The sequence below is a fragment of the Vulpes lagopus genome, chromosome 19 (assembly GCF_018345385.1).
Source record: "Vulpes lagopus strain Blue_001 chromosome 19, ASM1834538v1, whole genome shotgun sequence".
NCBI classification, from domain to species: Eukaryota; Metazoa; Chordata; class Mammalia; order Carnivora; family Canidae; genus Vulpes; species Vulpes lagopus.
Genome location: NC_054842.1, coordinates 28,280,585 through 28,306,025, shown reverse-complemented (window position 1 = coordinate 28,306,025; position 25,441 = coordinate 28,280,585). Strand labels below are relative to the sequence as shown.

Sequence of the window (25,441 nt, the reverse complement as noted above, 5' to 3'; positions counted from 1 at the left end):
GGTACATCACAGGATTTCAACAAAAAATTTTTTTAAAAAAAGAGCTCTCAATGTCCCCTACTTTGTTGAATAGAGTCTCTGAAAGCATGCTTTAACTTTATTAATTGTCTATTTACAACTCTATCAATGACTCACTGAATTTGGGTAGGAGAAAGAACATACTTTTAACATCTAAGTTTTTTTTGTGCAATTATCTGGTTGAATATGTGAAAAAAATCTTTAAAATACAAGATAATTCAGTCATTGTGTGATATTTTCTTTCTTGATAGCTTTTTGGCAATTTGTAACTATTGGCACTACTTCAGGCTATGGAGACTTGGTCCTTAAGAAATCAGAAATACTGGAAGTTTGGACCTGAGAATTTAACTATGAAATCAATACATAAAATATTAGGGCAAAGATAAGTACTTATCTGCAAAAGACAGGATTAATCCCCAGCCAGCAAAACTTAATAGCCACCAGAATGGATTGATTTATATACCTAATGAAGAAGAATCGGGTGTTTTTCAGAAAAAAGACAGTGGTGGTCAGCAATGAAGGAGAGAAAAAAATGTAAGTCACAGTGGATAACTAAGGCAATGCCCATTCAACCCACCTGGAGCTGTACTAATATACTAGTCACCAGTCACACATTGCTATTAAAAGGTAAACTTAAACTACTTAAAATTAAATAAAATTCAAAAATCAGCTCTTTAGTTTCTCTAGCTACACATTTCAAGTGATTAACAGCCCCATGTAGCTAGTGACTATCCTATCCAACATTGTAAATATGAAACATTGCCATCATCACAAAATGTTCAATTGGACAATGCTGAAGAAGAAGAATGTGTTTCCTGGCCCAAAGGTCTCACTTGTACAGTTTTATAGATAGATAGTGAATTTATCTATAAATTCTATCTATCTAAATTTATCTATCTATCTATCTGGAGAGATAGATATTTTGACTTTAATATAGTCATCTACCTGCTTGAATGCTACTAAACATTTTAATCATAAAACTTATTCCATTGCTCTGATTCTGCAACCTCCAGCAATCTCTTGATTTCAATTTAGCTTCTCAGTAGGTATGCCTATAGGGAGATAATGTACTTCTCAGAGGACATGAAGGTCCAGGCCTGGGTACTGGTAGTTCTTATCATAAATATAATTGTCAGTCTTTTTCCATATATCAGTCTCTTGGTTTGATTAATGTGATTCCTCCTTGATTTAATGAAATCTGATTTTTCATACTGGGTACCTACTCTGTGACAGATGCAGATACCATGACTAAGTCCATGTAAATTGGTTCTCTGTGTTTGACCATTCTGAAACTACAAAGCTGGCCATCACACTCTAGACCATGGCAAACTCACTAAGGTAGAGGTTCTCAAACATTGCTAACAGGAGTTCATAGGGGAGCTTACTAAAGTGCAAGTGCCTAGACTGTACTCTGAGACTGATTCATTAGGTTTTGGTGGGGGCAGGGGGGCTGGGCCAATGAATTAGTAATAAACTCCCCAGGAAACTCTGATAAGTTTACAGCAGATACTGTTGGTGCTTAGCCTGTACCCCCTTCAAATCCTTTACCATTTCTGTGTATGCTGGCTCCCAGTGCTCTCACTCCGAGGGCTCGCACCTATGTCTATTTGTGGGTGGGCTACACTCAGGGTGCTGGAATGCTCTTTGCCTGGGCCTTGAGGAAGCGCCTGGAAATTTACATTCTATCATGTGCTAGAATATAAATTCTCAAGCTATACTGTCCCTGACCAGGACAATTCTAAGGTTTAACCTACGCTGTCTCTAGAATGGCCCTGTGTAATTGAACCTCCATAGGACTTGGCTTATCATCCTTCCCTTCCTGGTCCCAACCCTCACCTTCCTACCAATCTCTAGTTTTCCCTGGATATATTTTCTAATATCTCAATTTCACTTGAATCCTTCTCTGGCATCTACTTCTGAGGAACCCAACCTAAGTCAGGTACCAATTTTTTGAGAGCCACTGAATTAATAAGAAGCCACCACCTACTGAGGCCTCCTGAAGAGCAGCTATCCATCCCCCTTGGGTGGGTCTTGCCCCTAGCCTTGGTCCCATGACTTCCCATTTAGAATTTCTGTAATGAAAATAATCATTTTTGTCACCTCATTGCAAATTTTTTAAGAGAGACCCCAGTATATATCCCTCCTATGCCCTAATAGTTGGTACTAGACCAAGGTGGCTACCACTCTGAGGAACTGCACCACATGTCACTCGGGAGGTGACAGAGGACTTATTTCTTGCTGCTGTGTGTAATGTATATGCACCACAGGAAATCCAGGGCTGGCCCAGGATACATTCTTAAACCTTCAATTGACGGGTCTGGGTTTAAAATTAGCCTTTAATATCATTGGAAGATTACAATTCTTTTCCATGTGAGTGCTGCCAAATTCCAGGTCCAATTGTTCAGAAACATTTTATCTGCAAAGGAAATGTGTGAATACAGCAGGTTTCTCAGAATTAGGTAAACACAAAGTCACGTCAAGTATCTCTTGGCATATATCTTTGAAAAGAGCTTATTAAAACTACAGCAGATTCACAGGGCATCTTAAATAGGATATCTTCACTAGAATGATGGAAGATAAAAATAATAGAAAAGATTTAAAAGTGCAAAAACACTCATGGTTGTGTGTAAAGATATAGGTGCAAAGATGATAATATCCAAAAAGAAGGGCAAAACATAATTATTCATAATTACTTTTATAATAAGAAAAGTATTTTTTTAAACATACCAGTTCTGTCAAGGTCCATTTGCCCAGCACGAGCAGAAATTTGAGACCAAATTTCATTCTGAAGCTTTTTCTGGAAGTTATTACTGTAAGCTTCTAAGTCTGCATAGGACTTGAGCATGGAAACCATTTGTCTCGGAGGGTAAGACACTATTTCTTCTAACTGGGTGTAATTAGCCCCTTGGATGTTCATGGCAAACACAGTCACATCCTGCAGCCGAAGTTGTAGTGCAGGCATCACGCACCTCATCAGTTGATGGTCTGTGAGTGACCAAGACGGCGATCTGAGGCACTCCTTGTGCCCTTCTGCTGCCACTTGACTCTGAGAAGGCTTCTAGCCTCATCTTCTCAATGGCAGCCCCAGCATGGGATTTCCCAGCCTGGAAAGAAAGCTTCTGGATTTGCTCCTGAAATTCATACTGGCTTGTGCTTGAATTTAGAAGGGAAATCGTCTTGGCTCCATCACTATAACTCATAAGTCCAAGGCGTGTGCAGTTGTACCTCGTATCCATGGAGGCAGTAATGTTCCTCAGGAAATTCTGCAAGTTCCTTAAATCTTGTCTGGTACCAACGGACTCATCCACTAGGAACATGAGGTCGGCTAATGAATCTCTCTGACAGGCCATTGGGAGAGGAACTATGGAGAGAAAAAAGTATGAGGATTAGTACAAACCACTGGCCCAGAGTCAGAAAGACACTTTACAGATTGTCAAAAGGCATTAGTGAAAATAGAGGCAGTCATGACAAATGTAGTTAGCATTGCTTTCTTTTAATAAAAAACAGATAAAAATTTTTAACAAGACTTACAAGGTCACTGACTTCAGAGTCTTTACAGTAATGTTCCTTCTATCTGAAGAGTGCTTCTTACCAACTTTTATATCCACCACCACCACGATGATCTTCATGACCATCATCACCACCAATATGACCAACCCACCACCAACCACCACTCACCTCTACTATTCTTACCTCCACCACCATCACCACCCACCAATTCCCCCACATCCACTTCCACTATCATCACCAACATCAATAAAAACTAACAGCCACCTGTATCTCCACCTTCACTTATCACCATTGCCATCTCTACATCTACCTCTGCCACTACCAACAATTACCAACCACCATCACTATCACCAACTATCACCATCACCACCATCTCCATGTCCACCACCACCTCTGTGTCCTCCACTACTAGTATGACTACCACCACAATCACCACCACCACCACTCTCAAGTGCTAGGATGCAGGGATGCAGAAATATCTCTGACCTCAGGAAGCTGACATTCTATAGGGAGGGCAGATAGTCAAATTAGATTATTTCAGTGCTCACAAGGAAATAAAACAAGTAAGTCAATTGAGTTACTATTATGGGGATGTGGATGAAGACTTATTTACTTGAGATATAAAAAAGTCAGGAAAGGCCCCTCCAAGAGCATCACATTAGGCTGAGGCATTTAGAGACAGATTTAGCCACGTGTTCTGAAGGAAGAATAATTCTGGCAGAAGGGACAGGAGGAGGTAGGAACAAGCAAGAAGAACAGAGTGGCTGGTGACAGTGAGTGAGGGGAGCAATGATGGATGAGGCCAGAGAAAAGCAGTGCCTAAGTCATATGGGAGTCACACGATCTTATTTAAATCTTTAAAATATCACCCCAGTTGCTGAGGGGAGATAACAACTTCAAGGATGTCCAGTAAGAAATACTTGCCCTAGTCCAGGAAAGAAAGAATGTTTCTTGGACAAGAATAATAGCAAGTAAGATGAAACAAAAGGGTAGTTTTGATACATGAATTAGATGTAGAACAGAGATGGTCTGGATAGTAAACTGGATGTCAGTGTGAAGAGACAAAGAAGAAGTGGTGAAAACTAGGTTTTGGCATGAACTATGAGTTGATATTGGTGGTACCTTTTTTCAAGATAGGGAAGACGGTAAGAACAAGTTGCAAGAGGGATTCGAGTTCCATTTCAAACATGCTAAGTTTGGGATATTATTGAAGATGCCAGGTAAGCAGTTGGTGGTATAAATCTGGAATCCCGAGAACAGTACACCATATGCACAGAAAATGCCTACTCCAGGCACAGGTGGAGGAACTACATCTGTGGAAAGCGTAGCCAAGAGATAAGCTCAATCTTGCCAAGAGCAGCCCGTTAGGATTGTGAGTTCTAGAAGCCAGAAGATATGTCTTACTTATCCTTACCACTGAGTGGTAAGGTCACTGGTGCCTAGTGAGAACTCAAATGAAAAATACTTCTCATAAATCTACCAATGTACTCTGCACCCACACAGTTGGCTGAAACAAACTCCCAGCATGACCTACGGGTTAGTATTTATTTGCAAATAGCAATTACTGTGAATAATAGTAAACTGTGTGCCAAATGCCATACAAGCCATCTCATCCATATCAAGGTAGGCATTATTATCCTCATGTTATGGTAAGGAAATTGAAACTCAGAGGTTAAATAACTTACTCAAGGCCATTAGTAGCCAATCCATGGTTTGAATCTAGACCTTACTTACTCTGAAGTTCTTACTCCTAACTTCTAAAGGCAAGGATAGTTGTCCTATCAAGCAAAACCTTGTTACGCTATGTTGCTGTGAAGTAAATTAGGAGGAGAGAAGCACAATAGCGCACAGAACCCTCTAAGAAGGTAGAAAAACGAAGCAGCCACCTATAGGGTTGGAGGATCCCAGGTCCCCAGGGTGGAAGGTTACAGGAGGGTTTCTCCTCTGAAGGAAGAATATAAACCATAAGAACTTGCTATTTCCCCAAGGCAGCAGGAGTGAGAAATCAGGAAAATGGAAGGAAAGGGATTCCCTGGTGTCTGGTGTCTCAGGAGCAACACTAACTGTGGCAGAGCCTTGTAAATACTCACTGAAACCCATTTCCTCTTCTTGGGCATAGAGCTAGACCTGACATCCCTGTCTCACTTGCAGTTAGGTGTGACCTTGGGATTATGACCTGGATAATGAAATGTGAGCAAAAATAATGTCTGTCTCTTCCAAACTTATCCCATAAAACCCTCCCATTAGTGATCTTTCATCTTTTTTCCCACTCACCAGCTGTAAAACAATCCCCAGGGCACCTTGGAAGTCATACATGAAGATAGAAGACCCTCCACCAACCCAAGTATCTGAATAGAGGAGAGGCAACTGGTCACCTTGAGCACAAGCCCTATAATGTTACAAGGGAAATAAACTTCCTATTATTCATGGAATCTATTGGTTGCGAAGGCTTGAACTGGCTCTACTACAAAATCAAGCCATAGCTATAGCCATGGACTCAGTAATGGTGGGGCGGAAAGGAAGTTTGAAGGTCATCTCAGCTCCCATGATTTACAAATGAGAAGACTGATGCAAGGCTCAGAGATGACATCACTTCCCCAAGTTCACACAGCCACCTAGTGGCAGCATCTGGGGCTTCTGACCTGGTGTTCAAAGAGCTTTGTACCACAGCAGGACTTCCTTAAGTCTTGGAACCAGATAGTACCTGCTCAGAATGGCCATCATTGCCTGCAGAGTGCAGAGGCAGCCAGGAAAATCCATTCTGCCAGGAAGTCTTTCCACCTTAGTCTGGAGAGAATGGTGGGAGCCTCTCATGAGTATGGCACACTTATTGAGTGCCTCGCTGGGGTTGTGCACTGGCTCATCCTGCCTGCCCATCAATACCTCATGGGCAGCTTCCTGTCTCAGTTTATCCATTCCTTCCTAATGCTGTCTGGGATCACCTGCCAAGTAAACTATTTGTACTCAAAAATCTTCTGTTTTGAGGTCTTTGTGGAAAACTCACTTAAGACACAAAGCATTTTTCATGTGAGACATTGTAAGTCATGGGAATGGGATTATAAGTATTCCTCCTTTTGGTCTAGGGGATCAAGAATAAAATCAGATGAGAAGGAGAACTTTCGCATTTCTGTGTGAAATACGGGGATTTCCAGGGACCGGCAGGAAGGCAGATATGGGACCTGGTGGTTCTGGTGAGTGGCTGCTTAGGGAAAAAGCTGAGAACCAGCCCTCCCTTGACCTCCCCACCAGGGAAACCAGCTGCAGTGACTGAAGTAAGATGTTGCTGGCAAGCAGCTATGTACACACAACAGGCATCAACATGGATGATGGAGCCTGAGAGGAATGATCTGTACTGCCATATGAAAAACTCTCGGTGGCTCTCAGAAAATAAGTTGGGGAAAATTTTATGTTGGGAGATGTGATAGTTAAGGTGCTAAACTATACAAGAAACGGCACTGAATCAGTTCAATCTGAGCTAGTAATTTGTCTCATTCATACCCATAAACTTGTCAGAAATATTTCTAATATTTCTTCAATTCAAAGTCCAGTCTACTGCCAAGGATACTATTATTTAATGGCAGCTCTTAGAAATTTAAAAAAAAAGCATCACTGCAAGACACATCCTAATATCAAAATGTTAAAATGTGGGGGGAAAGTGTGTCTTCAATGTAAAAAAAAAAAAAAGAACACAAAATGATTGCATAATTGAGAAGGGGAATGAGTCAAACTCCAGGGTTTAGCAGGTGCTGACACTCATTAGAGTGATTTTACCTATAAAGAGAATAAAACAGTGCAGGAGGGGATAAGCCAACAGAGCAGATGGTAGGCTCAAAACTGCAGCCCACTGCATGGCTCTACTCTATAACTGAGGGGAGAGATAGTCTTCTCTGCCTGGTCTCACTGGAAAGCTATCCTTCCCATTTAGGGGAAGCCTAACATGCTTCAGGGAAGCCCTGCATCAGCTGACAGGCATTTACGGAGTATTCACCAGGTGCCCCATGCTTGTGCCAGGACTGTGAGGGTCAGAGAACAGACCTGGAACTTTTTTCTTTTTTTAAGATTTTAATTTATTTGCCCTTTCAAGAAAATGGTACTGAAGGCGAAGAAGGAAGCCCCTGCCCCTCCCAAAGCCAAAGCCAAAGCCAAAGCCAAAGCAAAGGCTTTGAAAGCCTTTGAGACAGCAGTGCTGAAAGGCGTGCACAGTCACAAAAAAACAAGATCCGCATGTCACCTACATTCCGATGACCTAAGACCCTGCGTCTCCAAAGGCAGCCCAAATATCCTTGAAAGAGCGCCCCCAGGAGAAACAAGCTTGATCACTATGCCATCATCAAGTTCCCCTTAACTACTGAGTCAGCCATGAAGAAAATAGAAGACAACAACACACTTGTGTTCATTGTGGATGTCAAGGCCAATAAGCACCAGATCAAACAGGCTGTGAAGAAGCTCTATGACATTGATGTGGCCAAGGTCAACACCTTGATCAGGCCTGATGCCAGAGAGAAGAAAGCATATGTTCGACTGGCTCCTGACTATGATGCTTTGGATATTGCCAACAAAATTGGAATCATCTAAACTGAGTCCAGCCGGCTATAAATCTAAATATAAAATTTTTCACCATAAAAAAAAGATTTTAATTTATTTGACAGAGAGCACACAAGCAGGGGGAGCAGCAGAGGGAGAAGGAGAAGCAGGGAGCTGAGCATGGAACCCGAAGCAGGGCTGGAGCTGGCAGCAGGGCTCGATCCCAGGACCCTGAGATCATGACCTGAGTGGAAGGCAGATGTTTAACCGACTGAGCCACCCAGGCGTCCCTCTGAACTTCTTTATCTATAAGACTTTTTCACTCACTAAGAAATAGAATACTAGCTCATTGTCAAGCACCGTGTAGGCCCGAAGAATACAGAGATACACATGGACGTTCCCAATTTTGCCTTCAATGTGTGACCAACAATGTGCATTGGTGGAAGGTACCAACACAGGAATGAGTAATTTTTCACTCTGGGAAGTGCTTCTGTCATCAAGCATGCACAGGGAACTGGGAGACACAAAAAAGAAATTTGAAAGGAAAGCCTTGCAACAGGATAGGACTATTGGGCCGAGATTTAAATGATGTCAGGAGGCATCCAAGCTGTAAGAAGACAAAGGAGTGGTGTAAGAGGATGCCCGTCGGAGAAAAGGCACAAGCAAACACGGCCGTAAGAGTTGACAGGGATGTGCAGAAGTGTCCAGGACCTCAGCATGGGGGATCGTGGACACCAGAAGGTGAGCTGCAGGCAATGAAGGAGGAATGCGCAGAGCCGCCTGCCCCAGACTGGTGCCTCCTTAACCCGGCCTTCCTTACCTTTTACATCGTCCAGGGCCGTCACCTCCCTGTACTGGGTGGCTTCTTTGATGATCCGCGTCATGTTTGGGGCAAACGCTCCAAGGTCCCTGACCGACCGCAGGTTGAAATGAAACTGCCCCGTGGCCATGGCCTTCAGCTGCTGCTCAGACGCGCTCTGCAGCCCTACGGAGATGATTCTCACCCCGTCTTCCCGCAGGGCCTTCGAGGCCTCCTCCACGTCATCCTCGGACTCGGCCGAAGCCAGGACCACCAGAATCGGGGGAAACTGCTTCTTGTCCCTCCCGCTGTCGGGCCTGGAGAAGTAGGTCCTGTGGGCCTCCCGGAGGGCTTGGCCTAGGCGCAGGGAGCCACCAACGAAGCCGAAGTTCTTCTTGAGGTGGTTCAGCATGGGGTTCCTGCTCCTGAACGTGCCCAGCTCGAACTCACTGTGGAGCTGGTCGCTGTACTGGGCCAGGGCCACGCGGTACTTGTGGGCCTCGATGGGGAGGCTGTTGATGATTTTGCTGATGAAGGTTTTCACAAAGGGGAAGGACTTAGTTCCCAGGTGATTGGAGCTGTCCACCAGAAACACGACATCTGCATACTCAGGGCCTGGCCCTATCAAAATAAGATGACCACAAACCTAAACAAAGTGATTGATTGTTCAGCCTGTACATTTGAGACCACAATACTCATTTGATACTATGCCCTAGGTCAAGAGTAACTCAGAATGCCAAGCAAAGTGTCTTCTGGAAGTCAAACAGAAGAAGTTATACTGTGTTTTGTGAAGATATCAAACAAGAGGACTTTTGTAAAGTTAAGCAATAATTTTCTTTTTCTTTCTGAATTCTATACCAGAGATGTTCTTTCTTTCTTTCTTTCTTTCTTTCTTTCTTTCTTTCTTTCTTCTTTCTTTCTTTCTTTCTTTCCTTTCTTTCTGGTGTGGAACCCCAAACTCTGACATTATACTAAATAATAAACAAGAAAGCCCCCAAAGTGGTCTTTGGACTAAGAGTAACTTTGAGAAACCATATCAAGCAAGCAGGTGTCTTGGGTTGGAGAGTTTAGAAGCAGATCCTGGGACAGGGACTGGAGATGGGGCTTCGCCAAGGGGAAGCAGTGTAAGTAAGGGAAGTAGGAGAGAGGCAAAGCAACGTGTTTTCCTGATCTGAGAGGACTGTGGAGCATGCCTCTCTCTAAGGCAAGAGGGCCAATTTGTTATACTCATCACTCACTCAGTTGTTGGCTGCAGACCATCTCCAGAAATTGCAGGAAAGAAGCACAGGGCTATGGGCACAATGTCCTACATAAGCTGACTCTAGAAAAGCCAAGAGCAATTCTCCTGAGAAAGTGGACCATGTCTGTGTGCTGTTACAGGCAATATTTATAGCAGCTGGGTGAGGGGGTGGGGGACCATGAGTCGGGTTCTGGCCTAATAAAAGAGTCGGGCCCAGGGGAGGCACCACCAGCATCCACTTTAGCAGTCAGCACCTCCACACTAGAAATCAGTGATGTGCTTACCAATTGCTCTCTTTCAAAATAACTCAGAAATTTGTCAGGAAATCCTAGGATGCAGACTGACCTACAAAACAAAGGCATTGGCTCTATTCACAGAGACATGGAACACTGGGACCTGAGCAAATCAATGAATAATTAAAGCTTTTTTAGCCAGGTGTAGCATAATTCATGCCTTTTGCCCATGGCTTTCTCTTTCTGTCATCTTTGAAAGATTAAGTTTGCTTGATCCAACTACAAGTCAATGCTGTCTGCTTTGATTGTTTTGATTGTTAAATAAAGAAATCCTTTGTTCCTATGTATTAAAATGAATGTTAGTTAAGACATAAAAATGTTTATTTTCCTAAATGATGATAAAATATACTGGTACCTGGACTCTGATCTGCCAATGTTTCAGTCCAAAGGATTAAGACAAATATAATTAGTAGGATCTTCATTTTGTTAGTGACGTTTTCTTGCCTTTATTCTGAAAAAAAAAGAGTGTTATTTACAATATGAAAAATCTCACTGTATAACAATAACTACTAGGGAATCTGGGTTACAATACAATTCATTGGAAACAAGTACTTGTCAAGTAATGCCAGGTGTGTTTAAAATGCTCATTAAGCATTTGGAGTATTTACTGGAAACTGAGAATGCTAACGTTGCCATGGCTTAGATATTTTTCTCAGCGCTTTATGAGTGTCATCTAATTTAATCTTCACAACTGTCTTATGGGAAAGGACAAATACTATGTGGTATGTGACAGATGAGGAAAACAGGTACAGGTGGCTTGGTAAGGGATAGATCCAGGATCTCAACGTAGACAGGTGACTGCACAGCCCAAGTTCTTCTTTTTTTTTTTTTTTTGTATATTTTTTTATTGGAGTTCGATTTGCCAACATATAGAATGACACCCAGTGCTCATCCCGTCAAGTGCCTCCCCCCTCAGTGCCCGTCACCCAGTCCCCCCATCCCCCCCGCCCACCTCCCTTTCCATTACCCCTTGTTCGTTTCCCAGAATTAGGAGTTTCTCATGGTTTGTCACCCTCACTGATATTTCCCACTCATTTTCTCTTCTTTCCCCTATAATCCCTTTCACTATTTTTTATATTCCCCGAATGAATGAAACCATATAATGTTTGTCCTTCTCTGATTGACTTACTTCACTCAGCATAATACCCTCCAGTTCCATCCACATCGAAGCAAATGGTGGGCATTTGTCGTTTCTAATGGCTGAGTAATATTCCATTGTGTACATAGACCACATCTTCTTTATCCATTCATCTTTCGATGGACACCGAGGCTCCTGCCACAGTTTGGCTATTGTGGACATCGCTGCTATAAACATTGGGGTGCAGGTGTCTCGGTGTTTCACTGCATCTGTATCTTTGGGGTAAATCCCCAGCAGTGCAATTGCTGGGTCGTAGGGTAGTTCTATTTTTAACTCTTTGAGGAACCTCCACACAGTTCTCCAGAGTGGCTGCACCAGTTCACATTCCCACCAACAGTGCAAGAGGGTTCCCTTTTCTCCACATCCTCACCAACATTTGTGGTTAATGTTCACCATTCTCACTGGTGTGAGGTGGTATCTCATTTGGTTTTGATTTGTATTTCCCTGATGGCCAGTGATGCGGAGCATTTTCTCATGTGCTTGTTGGCCATGTGTATGTCTTCTTTGGTGACATTTCTGTTCATGTCTTTTGTCTTTCTGTTTTGTCTTTTTCCCATTTCATGATTGGGTTGTTTCTTTGCTGTTGAGTTTAATAAGTTCTTTATAGATCTTGGGTACTAGCCATTTATCTGATATGTCATTTGCAAATATCTTCTCCCATTCTGTAGGTTGTCTTTTAGTTTTGTTGACTGTTTCTTTTGCTGTGCAGAAGCTTTTTATCTTCATTAAGTCCCAAAAGTTCATTTTTGCTTTTGTTTCCCTTGCCTTCATAGATGTATCTTGCAAGAAGTTGCTGTGAGAGCCCAAGCTCTTAACCACTATACGTATGCCTCATACGAGGTCTGTGTCCTTACAAATCACGTATAATTTACTTTTTAAAAAAGATTTATCTATTTTATTTTTTTTAAAAGATTTTATTTATTTATTCATGAGAGACACAGAGAGAGAGACACAGGCAGAGGGAGAAGCAGGCTCCATGCAGGGAGCCCGATGCAGGACTCGATCCTGGGTCTCCAGGATCAGGCCCTGGACTGAAGGCAGCACTAAACCGCTGAGCCACCCAGGCTGCCCCAGGATATATCTATTTATTTTAGAGAGAAAGTGTGTGTGTTGGGGAAGAGGCAGAGAGAGAATCTTTAAGCTGACTTCTCAATGAGCATGAAGCCCGATGCTAAGCTCGATCCCATGACCCAAGAGAGCATGACCTGAACTGAGCCACCCAGGCACCCCCTTTACCTTTTACTTTTATGTCAACAATGGCTATGTTCATTGACTTTTATGTCAACAATGAACATGACAATGCATGTTCACACCTTGGCTCAAAAAAGCCAACAGCTACCCATATCTCTTTCTTCATGAAACCCTTACGAAAACTGTTCTTGAACTTACAGAGATACTCAGTTTTACAAATTACTTTAGCTCAGCATTTCTCTCCCTGCAGCTCACAATCAATCAGAAATCTTCAGGAGATATTATAGTCTTTTAGAGATTCCATTGATTCGTAGTCACTTTTTATAAACAGGAAAAGAGATTAATGCCCAATATGCAAAAATAGAGCTGCCTTAAGTGAGATACCAAAGATGTAAAGGCTGGGTTTTTTTCTAGAGTTGACTTTTCCAGCAGTTCTTTTGAACTTCTTGATTATGAAGATTGAGAGAGTCATTGGAAGCTAGATTTGGAAGAGACTCAATAAATCATTTAGACTAAACCCTTATTTTGCTACAGATGGCCACTAACAATGCTCCTCCGTAGTTAGTGGCTGACTCGTGCCAATAATGACTTTTAAATCTATATTCATCATGTTCTAACATGCCACATATTTCACTTATTCATTAATTTTTGTATTGAGATATAATTTGCATATTCTAAGGTTTATTCTTTTGAAGTGTTCAATATTTTTTAGTATCACAGAATTTGTATCCTTTGTCACTAATTATAGAACATTTTCATGACCCCAAAAGAAACCCCATACCAATTAGTGGTTACTCCCCAATTTTTGCCTCCCACTGACTCTGGAAAACACTGATCTACTGTCTTCTCTATAGATTTGCCTGTTCTGGACATTAATACAAATGAAAACACATAAAATATGGCCTTTTGTGTTTGAAAATGTTCATTTAACATAATGTTTTCAAGATTTATCTATGTTGTGACGTGTACCAGTGCTTCATTCTTTTTTATGGCTAATATTCTATTGCATGGATGATATACAACATTTAAAAAGTCTGTTCTGTTGTTGGACACTTGTTTCTACTATTATGAATATTGCTGCTATGAACATTTGTGTACACATTTGTGTGTAGATACATGTTTCCATTTCTTGAGGAAATACTTTGAGTAGATTCCTAGGAGTAGAATTTTTGGTCTTATGATAGCTTTATGTTTAACATTTTGAGAAACTGCCAAATTGTTTTCCTAAACGGTTGCATCATTTTGCATTCCCACCAGCAGTGAGTAAAGTTCCCTCTTTCTCTACATTTTCACCAACACTTGTTATTTTCTGTGTTTTTTTTTATTATTATTCTAGTGGGTATAAATGGGTATCTTACTGTGGTTTTGATTGGCATTTCCCTAATGATGAATGACATTGAGCATTTTTCATTTATTTATTGGTCATTTCTATATTTTGTTTAGAGAAATACCCATTCAAATACTTTGCCAATTTTTAACTGGGTTACTCATCTTTTATTAGTGTGTAATAAGAGTTCATTATATATACTGGATACTAGATAGTTATTAGATATATGATTTGCAAATATGTGCCTCCCACTCTGTGGGTTTTATTTTCACTTTCTTAAGGGAGTCCTTAAGTCACAAATAATTTTTAAATTTGATTAAGTCCAATTTATCTATTTTTTTTCCTTTGTTTCTACTGTTTTTGGTGTTATAGCTAAATAACCATTACTGGGTATCTGGGTAGCTCAGTCGGTTAAATGTCTGCCTTCAGCTCAGGTCATGATCCCAGGGTCTTGGAATCGAGTCCTGCATTGGGCTACCTGCTCAGTGGGGAGTCTGCTTCTCCCCTTGCCACCCCCCCGCCCCATGCTTGTGCTCTCTGAAACAAAATCTTTTAAAAAAAAAAATAAATCACCATTACCTACTTCACAGTCATGAAGATTTACTCTGATGTTTTCTTCTAAGAGTTTTATAGTTTAAGCTTTTACCTTTAGGTCTTCAAATCATTTTGAATTAATTTTGTATGTGGTATGAAGTAGGGATATGATTTCATGCTTCTTTATGTAGATATTCAATTGTCCTAGCACCATTTGTTGAAAGGACTTTGCTTTTACCATTGAGTTGCCTTGGTATGCAAATCAAGAACAAATTTACCATAAGTAAATGGGTTTATTTTTGGAATTTCAATTTTATTTCATTTATATCTGTATGTCTATTCTTATGCCAATACCACACAGTCTTGACTATTCTACATTTGTAGGAAGTTTCGGAGTCAGGAAATGTGAGTCCTGTGACTTTGTTTTTTTTCAAAGTTGTTTTGGCTGTTCTGAGCCCCACGTATTTCTAAATGATTTTTAGGATCCCCTTGTGAATTCATGCAAAAAAAGGCAGCTGGGATTTTTATAGAGATTGGATTGAACATGTAGATAAATTTGTGCACTGTGGCCATTTTTAAAAAGATTTATTCTTTTTTAAAAAGATTTTATTTATTTATTCATGAGAGACACACACAGAGAGAGAGAGAGAGAGAGAGAGAGGCACAGACACAGGCAGAGGGAGAAGCAGGCTCCATTCCATGCAGGGAGCCTGACAGGAGATTCAATCCCGGGTCTCCAGGACCACACCCTGAGCTGAAGGCGGCGCTAAACCGCTGAGTGACCTGGGCTGCCCTATTTATTCATTTTAGAGAGAGAAAGAAAGAGAGCATGAGAGAGCATGAGTAGGAGGTGAGGGAGAGGAAGAATCTCCACCAGATTCCCTGCTGAGCATGGAGCCTGATGTGAGGATCCATCATAACCTGAGCTGAAATTAAGAGTTGAATGCTTAGCCAACGGAGCCACGCAGGCACCCCCGGGATTGCTATTTTAATGATGTTAAACTTTCCAATCAATTAATACAGGCTGCCTATGGAGGAGAGAATTTAACTCCCTACTCTATATTTCAGTAATGTTTTTCAAGAACAGGAAATTAACTCAGGGATGAAAGGAAGTCCTCTCTAAAAAACCATGCTGATTCAGGAATCAATACATATTCAGAGCTGTGTATATATCCTTCCTCAGGTTGGATGTATATTTGGAAAGTGAGACTGGGCTGAACCCAGCCCAGGCTTGACTCAGTTGCCTTATTTTCCTGTAGGTGCTAGAGCCTCAAAGAAGATATCCTGAGAGGCCATCCATGTGCAGCTTCACTCCAGCCTACATCTCTTGGCTTGGCTCCACTCTGGTTTCCTCTTTAGCTCAGGTCCCCACTCTGCATGTCTTGGCACTAAAATGGTGGAGCAGCAGCAAGTGAGATAGGGACGCATGTCTTGTTCATTTATTTTTATTAGCTTTCTCTCCCTAGAGCTTGGAATCTAAGAGAATAAGGACTTCTGTCTGTCTTGCTCATCATTATAAAAGAATAGGGATTTCTGTCTTGTTGTCATTATATCTCTAGTTCCTGGCACACAGTTGGCACTTAATAAACACTATAAATATTGCAACTTTGCATATACACTATTTCATAAATATATGCATATATCTATAGCTTAATTTTGTAGAGGTGGAATGACTATGTCAAAGGTATGTTTATTTTAAGATTTTATAAGTATTGCCAAACTGCTATCTATTGGGTTATACCATGTAATATTCTAATACCCACCTTCCCCCAAATAGCATGTTCCATAATTTTCAATTGTCTTTTTTTCCAATTTACTGAGATATAATTGACAAATTTCATTGTCTAAGGTATACAGGTGATTATTTGATATATGCATATATTGCAAAATGATTATCACAATGAGTTAGTTAACAAATACACCACCTGGGAGAGGGGGAGGGGTGGGTGTGTGCTGAGAACTTTTAAGATTTATATTCTTGGCAACTCTAAAGTATACAACACAGTATTGTTAACTATAGTAACCATACTATACTGTAGTTAATGTAACTACTGATGTAATCATACCCCAAATTTATTCATCTTATAACTGGAAGTACATATCCTTCAACTGCCTTCACACATTCTTTCCCCCCACCACCCTGAAGACTACTATTCTCTGCCTCTATGAATGTGGTTATTTTAGATTCTACATATAAGTGAGATTGTTCAACATATGCATTCTCCATCTAACTTACGTAATTTATTGTAATACCCTCCAGATTCACCCATGTTGCAAATAACAAGATTATCTTCTTTTATGCGTAAATAATATTCTTGTGTGTGTGTATGTATCACATTTCTTTATCCATTTATCTGTCAACGACATGTTGTTTCCATGTCTTTGATACTGTAAACAATGCTGCAAGGAACATGAAGATGCAGACAGCTCTTCACAATAGTGATTTCATTTCCTTTGGATACATATCTGGAGTGGAACTGCTGGAACATATGGTAGTTCTATTTTTAATTTTTTGAGAAACCTCTATACTGTTTTCCATAGTGGCTGCACCAATTTACATTCCCACCAACAGTGTACAGCAGTTTTTTTCTCCACATTCTCACCAACATTTGTTATCTTTTGTCTTTTGGGTAATAGCTATTCTAACAAATGTGAGGTATGGTTTTTGATTTGCATTTCACTGATAATGTTGAGCATCTCTTCACGCACCTGTTGGCCACTTGTACATCTTTTTTGGGAGAATGTCTATTCAAGTCCTTTGTCCATTTTTTAACTAGATTATTTGCAGGGTGTTTGGCGGGGGGAGCTATCAGGTTGTACGAGTACCTTGTATATTTTAGATATTAATTCCTTATCAGATAGGTTTGCAAATATTTTCTCCCATTCCATAGGTTGCCTTTTCATTTTGTTGATTTCTTTTGCTGTACAGAAAAGCTTTTTAGTTTGATGGAGCCCTGATTATTTATTTTTGCTTTCATTGCCTGAGCTTTTGGTGTAATATACAAAAAATCATTGACAAGACCAGTGCCAAGGAGGCTCTTTCCCTTTTGCTCTCTTCTAGAAGTTTTATGATTTGCAGTCTTATATTTTTAAGTCTTTAATCCATTTGGAATTAATTTTTCTCAGTGGTGAAAGACAGGGATCCAGTTTCATTCCTTTGTAAATGGCTGTTCTGTTTTCCAGATACCATTTATTAGGAAGACTTCCCTTTTTACCATTGAATATTCTTGGTTCCTTTGTTGTAAATTAACTGACCATATATGAATGAGTTTATTTCCAGGGATTCTATTCTGTTCCATTAGTCTATGTATCTGTTTTTATGTCAGTACCAGACTGTTTTGATTACTACAGCTTTCTAGAGTAGTTTGAAATCAAGGAATATAATGCTTTCAGCTTAGTTCTTCTTTCTCAGGATTGTTTTGATTATTTGGGTCTTTGATTATTCCCATATGAATTTTAGGGTTTTTAAAAAATATTTCTGTGAAAAATGCCATTTGACTCTTGATAGAGATTGCATTGTATCTGTAGGTGTTTTGGGTAGTATGGATATTGTAATAAATCTTTTTTTTTTTAATTTATTTATGATAGTCACAGAGAGAGAGAGAGAGAGGCAGAGACATAGGCAGAGGGAGAAGCAGGCTCCGTGCACCGGGAGCCCGACGTGGGATTCGATCCCGGGTCTCCAGGATCGCGCCCTGGGCCAAAGGCAGGCGCCAAACCGCTGCGCCACCCAGGGATCCCTGGATATTGTAATAATATTGAACTTCCAATCCGTAAACACAAGTATCTTTCCACTTATTTGTGTCTTCTTCAATTTCCTTCATTAATGTCTTCTAGTTTTCAGCATACAGATCCCTCACTTTCTTGGTTACATTTATTCCAAGTATTTTATAGTTTTTGATACTATTCAAATGGGATTTTTTCTTGTCTTTTCCTGATAGTTTATTGTTAGTATATATAAATGCAACTGATTTTTGCATGTTTATTTTGTATCATGCACTTTGCTGAATTTTTTCATTAATCCTAAGTTTTTTGGTAGTCTTCAGGATTTTCTATATATAAGAACATATCTTATGCAAAGACAATTTTACTTCTTTTCTAATTTAGATGACTATATTTCTTTTCTTGTTTGATTGCTCTGGCAATAGGACTTATAGTACTATGTCTCCTGGTTCACAAAGTGGCCCCTATATACAGAGTGCAAGGAGAAACCAAGAAAAGAGGCAGGCCACTCCAGACTGGTAGGTGGCAGGTTTAATAAGCAAGGGAAATTACTCATGAGGTTCTTCCTGTGTGGTTGCAAGATATATAGATCTCCACACCTGCCCGCCAGAATCTTAAAAGTTTATGTAGAGGCCTTAATGGGGTTCAGTCACATATGTTGTCCAGATGGTCTCAACAACACCTTATTCTCTTGAGGTGATGTCTTTGGACAATTACTAATATGGGAATGGTAGGTACAGCATACATACCAAGGACCAGCTAGAGGTGAGGAGTTTCTGAATGCCTAAGTCCAATTTGAGGGTCAATTGGCAGTCATGTTCTCTTGATTACCTACTCCAACAATGTTGAATAGGATGGTAATAGTGGGTCCCCTTGTCTTGTTCTTGATCTTAGAAGAAAAACCTCCAACCTTTCACCATCGAGTATGATATGTCATACTTGTCATATATTGCCTTTGTTACGGTTGAGGCATGTTTGTTCTACCCAATTTGTGGAGGGGTTTGTCTTATTAGTAAAGATGTTAAATTTTGTCAAATATCTATACCTATTGAAATAATCATAAGACTTATCTTTCATTCTACTAATGTGAGACATTAGTAGATTTGTTGTATTTGTGTTTGTTAAATCATCCTTGCATCCCAGGGATGAATCCCACTTGATCATGGCATATAATCCTTTCAATGTGCCATTGAATTCAGTTTGCTAGTATTTTGTTAAGAATCTTGCTCTTGTAAAGAGCACCAGGTATAGTATATGTAAGTGTTGAATCACTAAATTGTATACCTGAAACTGATATTACACTGTATGTTAAATAACTGGAATTTAAATAAAAACTTTTTTAAAAGAAAGAATTTTGCATATCTATTCATCAGATACAGTGGCTTATAGTTTTCTCATAGTGTCCTTATCTGGCCTTGGTTTCAGGTTAATGCCAGCCTTCTAAAATGAGTTAGGGGGTGGTCCCTCCTCTTCAATTTTTCAGAAAAGTCTGAGAATTCTTCTCTAAGTGTTTGATACAATTCACCAGTGAAGTCATCTGGTCCTACACTTTTCAGTGTTGGGAGGTTTTGGATTATTAATTCAGTATCCTTACCCATTGGTTCTTCTCCGTATTTTCTATTTCTCCTTGATTTAGTCTTGGTAGGTTTTTTGTTTCTAGGGATTTATCCATCTCTCCTGGGTTATCCAATTGTTGGCATAGTTATTCATAGTAGTCTCTTGTTATCCTCTGTATTTCTGTGGTTTTAGTTGTAATGTCTCTTCTTTCATTTACAATTTCACTCAGAATTTCATTATTTGAGTCTTATCTCTTTTCTTCTTGGTGACTCTAGCTCAAGTTTTGCAAATTTTGTTTCTCTCTTCAAAGAATCAACTCCTATTTTTGTTAGTCTTTCTACTGTTTTCCTATTCTCTGTTCCATTTATTTCTGCTCTAATCTTTATTTTCTTCCTTGTGCTAACTTTGGGCTAAGTTTTCCTTCCTTTTCTAGTTCCTGGGATGTAAAGTTAGGTTATTTAATTGAGATCTTTCTTTTTTTCTTAACGTATGCATTGATATTACTAAACTTTCACCTTATAAATGCTTTTGCTACAACCCAGAAGTTTGACTATGTTGTGTTTCCATTTTTGTAGAGCCACTAGCTGGGCTCTGTAATCACCTCTGGTCCAGCAAGCTCATAGGCTGTGTTCCCTGGCAGGACAGTGTCCATGGACTCTGCGACTGGACAGTGCTGTGGGACAGACTCTGCAATTGCTCTTGGTCTGGTGGAATCTTAGGCTGTGCTCTGTGACTAGATGGTGCCATTAGCTGGACTCTATGTTTTAGGTGGGGCCACAGTCTGGGCTTTGTTAAAATTCAGGACAGATAAAGCCTAGCCTTGAAGGTTCCCTGAGCAAAAAGAACAAGTTTAGTCATGCAGAAAAGCTTAATTTGGCTTATTTTTAGGAGGCTAACTTGACCTGGATCACTTCTTGCTTATGTCTCTAGAAATTACAAGTGAATTTGAGCTGTTTCTTAAAATTGATAAAAGGCAACAACTGAAAATTGTAATATTGTAACCAATCTTTGTGAGGAATAAACAGTTACTGCTTTCTCACTATATAAGCTTCTTAGAGCGGTATACCCCTGAGACGCATTCCATGTTCTGGTTTGAGTCCTCCTGTTTTGCAAACTGTCTTTTTGCAAATTTTCTCTTTGTGGTGTAAAATTTTGCGAATTACCACTGATTCATTGGTTTTGTGTTGACTGTTTTGAACTTTTGACACTTCATGGAGTTAGAGGTGGGATCCATGAAAGACTTTCAACAACTCCAATGCCAGTGAGCAACCAAAAGCTGGTAGCCAGAGAGCCCACAGAGCTCACAGCCTTTTCCTGTCCCTGGAGCTTGAGGGGGAGTCTCTCTTGGGTCTGAGCTCCACTCTCTACATTCTGAGTTCTCCAACTGTATTGTGCACACTTGTCTTCTGTTTCTGTTTCGCTTTCTTGTTTCCATGTTTGTTTGTTTGTTGATGGGTAAGTCACCCATCCTGTTCAAAATCAGGAAAAACACGTGATTCTAGATGTTTTAGAACAATTGTTAGGACATTTTAGGATATATCCAAAGGCAAGATTGATTCTATCTGGTTCTTGGACCAGGATCTTGAGTCTTTCTGGAAAAATGGTTGAACTTTTTTTTAAAGATATTTATTTATTTATTCATGAGAGACACAGAGAGAGAGGCAGAGACAAAGGCAGAGGGAGAAGCAGATTCCATGCAGGGAGCCTGATGCAGGACTCGATCCCAGGACCCCAGGATCACAACCTGAGCCGAAGGCAGATGCTCAACAGCTGAGCCATCCAGGTGCCCCTGGGTGAACTTTTTAATAATGTAGAATCACAACGGCCATCCTGGGGAATCTCTGTTTTAGATAGGTTCCTCTTAAGTGGAACTCTTAAAAGAGAAGTCCCAAACCTCTTTGAGACAAGGGAAGTCATCCTTTGGTTGGTATGCAGAGGCTTCTAAAAGACAAAATGACTTCAAAATTAGTTCTAAAAGGACCCCTGAAGCATAAAAATCTATAGTAAAAAACTGGCCATCTGAGCAGGTGACCTTACTTAACTTGGTCCATCTGTCAGAAACACAATTTGAATTCAGCTATTTTTTTCAGGTTTGTACCTGAGAAATGACTAAAAATTTTAAAACAATAGTTATAAGATCTCTGTGTCTATCTGTATGTTACATATGTCTATGTGTGTATATTGTGGATATGGGATATTTTTCTACCTTCAGATGGTATTGCCAAGATTAGTTTATAAAGATCTATTTAATTGGCTCAAAAAAATTAAACATTTATATAAATTGAGTATACTCTCAGAAACACAGAAACTGACCCAAATATTTTTCAAGTTCACTTGATCTGGGATAATCCTCAATAAATAAAAGCTAATTTAAATTTGTTGGCTTAATAACGCAGGCATTTCTTCAAAACTTGTCAACAAGCAAAAGAACTTAAGATGATAGTAAATTATTTAGAGATCTAATCCAAGCATAATTGTTAAAAACAAGTAATTTAAGTAAATATAAATAAGATCGAAGTTCATGCTAAGTTAAACTGAATAATGGATAGTCATTGAATATCTAAATCATTTCCAAATAAGACAAACTAAATGTTAAACATAAGTTTATCTGCTTTCAGCTTTTTAATTTTCATACAGAGACAAAAACACACATTTGGGTCTATTTATAAACATGCTTTATGCCACACTGAAAAAATTTAATGTAAGAAAGAATATACTTCTAACAATTTTGAAATGTTCTTATAAATTGCCTAATCTATAGAATGCTTATCTATGATAGTTCACATTGTGTGCTGATTTTTTTTATAGATTTTATTTATTTATTTGACAGAGCAGAAAGCACAAGCAGGAGCAGCAGGCAGAGGGAGAGGGAGAAGCAGGCTTCCTGCTGAGCAGAGAGCTGGAGGGACTGAGGCAGGCAGGATCCCAGGACCAGGGCATCAGGATCATGACCTGAGCAGAAACCAAGAGTAGAACTCTTAACGAACTGGGCCATGCAGGCACCCTTGCTCTCTAGTTTTCACGAGAAAGCAACTTGAATTGTCAAATAATTGAAGAGGTTGGAAGAAGAGCTGAGAATATAAAATGAACCAAAGTGAAACTCAGAACACTTAGAATAATAATCACAAATTAACCATGCAAACTGTGTGCATTGGTGCAGGCAAAGCAGCAAGCATCCTTTTGGAAGATGAGAAGCAGTGGAACACCCATGAGAGCTCTCTCCTACAATGGAAGGATTTACTGTAACTTCTCCTTTTTCCAACTGTGGTCACAGACCATTGGTGAATTTTGATTAATATTTATTTAAATTGAAAAATATACATAATCTATATCTATCCATACAGATAAATGGATAATATATATCTTCACTTTATCTATAATTCATAGATTGAATTATTATAGGTTTATTTGTATCATATATATCTTATAATATATCTTATAATATATAAGATATAATATAAGATATATCTTATATATAAGATATAAATAAAAGAGAATAAATTCATAGAAGGCAAAACCGAGTACATACATGGCAAATACTGAACATAAGAAATACGTGTCAGTTCATTAAACTTTTCTTTCAGTTACTCATATGGTTTTATACATGTAAGTATGTGCTGCCCCACAGCATATGCCATATTTCCTGCCATGGAATGACTCAACATGTTTGAAAGCCACTGCTCTTGTAAAACAATAAACTGAGTAATAAAAGGGTCTGTGCAACCACCTGAAGAGGCCAATACAACAACAATCACCATTTCTGTCTAATACATGCACGGTGGTGACTCCCCAAGCCCAGGCTATGATCACTCTGTGGTAGTTTTGTTACCTTCTCTTTGCAGATTTGTAGCCAGTTAGCAATCTTTGTTTACAAGAACTTTCCCATTTCTTATAACCATTACCAGGCTGGGAATCCTGTTTGTGGCTTCCTGGATATTAATAGTGCTGCCATAAGTTTAGAAGTTGTTGACTCATTTTTCAAGTCTTTTTTCTGACTACTCAACATGGAGCAATCTTCTTTAGCCATGATGTGGGGATCTTGTTGCCCTTACCTGTTCTATTATTCCCAGTAGAACAACTCTGATTGAGCTGTGTCAGAATGAGCCTACAGACACAAGTGAATCTCATTTTGTAATTTCCAAAAGGGATATGGTTTATTTTAACTATATGACACAGGAGTTTATATTCATTTAACAATTATGTAGGCAATTATGTTGTCCTGTAAGAGTAAGTCTGTAATTACTCGATAACAATTGCCTTGCATTCTTGCCTAGGTAAGATTTGTACGTTTTGAAATTGAGAAAATAATGCATGAACTAATAAAGTTGAAATCATCAGCAAAAGAAAAGCGGTTTCGAGAAGTTTTTTGTGTTTTTTCTTACGTGTGTTTCTTTTCGTTTTGCAAAGCTACTAGAAATAATAAGGATTTAAGAAATGACTGTACATGAAACATAGAGAATATGTTTTCAATAAGAGAAGGTATGATGAATAGAGATGCATTTTTGGTAAAGGGAATAAAAGAAGATAATTTTATCCTTAAGTAAAATGATTGTTGCAGAATAGGAAGGAAAAAGAACAAAATCTATATATTGAAAGCTATAGTAGGTTTGTAGAAAATCAATCTTGAAAAAGTAATTTTAAATTTTTTTCTTTTTTATTTAAATTCAGTTAAAATATAATATATAATTGATTTCAGAGGTAGAGGTAGTGATTCATCAGTCTTATATAACACCCAGTGCTCATTACATCATGTGCCCTCCTCAATGTTATCACCCAATTACCCCATCCCTCCACCTCCCCACCCCTCCAGCAACCCACGGTTTGTTTCCTATGATTAAGAGTCTCTTACAGTTTGTCTCCCTCTCTGATTTCATCTTGTTTTGTTTTTTCTCTCCCTTCCCCTATGATCTTGTTTTTTTCTTAAATTCTATACATGAGTAAGATCATATGATAATTGTCTTTCTCTGATTGAGTTATTTTGCTTAGCATAATACCCTCTAGTTCCATCCATGTCATTGCAAATAGCAAGATTTTGGTTTTTTATGGCTAAGTAGTATTCCACTGTATATATAATACCACATCTTAGTAATCCATTTATCTGTCGACGGACATCTGAACTCTTTCCATAGTTTGGCTATTGTGGAAATTCCTGCTATAAACATTAGGGTGCAGGTGCCCCTTCGGATCACTACATTTGTATCTCTGGGGTGATACCTAGTAGTAGTAGTACAATTGCTGGGTCATAGAGCAGCTCTAGTTTCAATTTTTTGAGGAAACTTACACTGTTTTCCAGAGTGGCTGCACAAGCTTGCATTCCCATCAACAGTGTAAGAGGATTCCTGAGAAAGGAATTTTTTTAAAGGTTTTGTTTATTTGAGAGGGAGAAAGAGAGAAGGAGAGCATGAGTTGGGGGAGGGAAGAGAGGGAGAAGCAGACTCTCCATTGAGCAGGGAGCCAGAGCCAGACTCAGACAGAGTTCGAGCCCAGGACCCTGAGATCATGACCTGAGCCAAAGGTAGTGTTTAACCACCTGAGACACCTACATACTCCAAGAAAGGAATTTTATGTGTGACCAAGCTAAGATTAA

The 25,441-nt window shown here is 39.5% G+C and overlaps 1 protein-coding gene across 1 annotated transcript in view; it reads right to left on the bottom strand.

The window, feature by feature from the left end:
* The window catches only part of COL6A5 (collagen type VI alpha 5 chain), a 131,356-nt gene that overhangs the window by 81,258 nt on the left and 24,657 nt on the right, over positions 1–25,441 (bottom strand). Inside the window, 4 exon segments of the mRNA XM_041733569.1 lie at positions 2,746–2,974; positions 2,976–3,379; positions 8,873–9,472; positions 10,740–10,835. Coding sequence (XP_041589503.1) covers positions 2,746–2,974; positions 2,976–3,379; positions 8,873–9,472; positions 10,740–10,806 — 1,300 coding nt within the window. The 5' untranslated portion in view covers positions 10,807–10,835.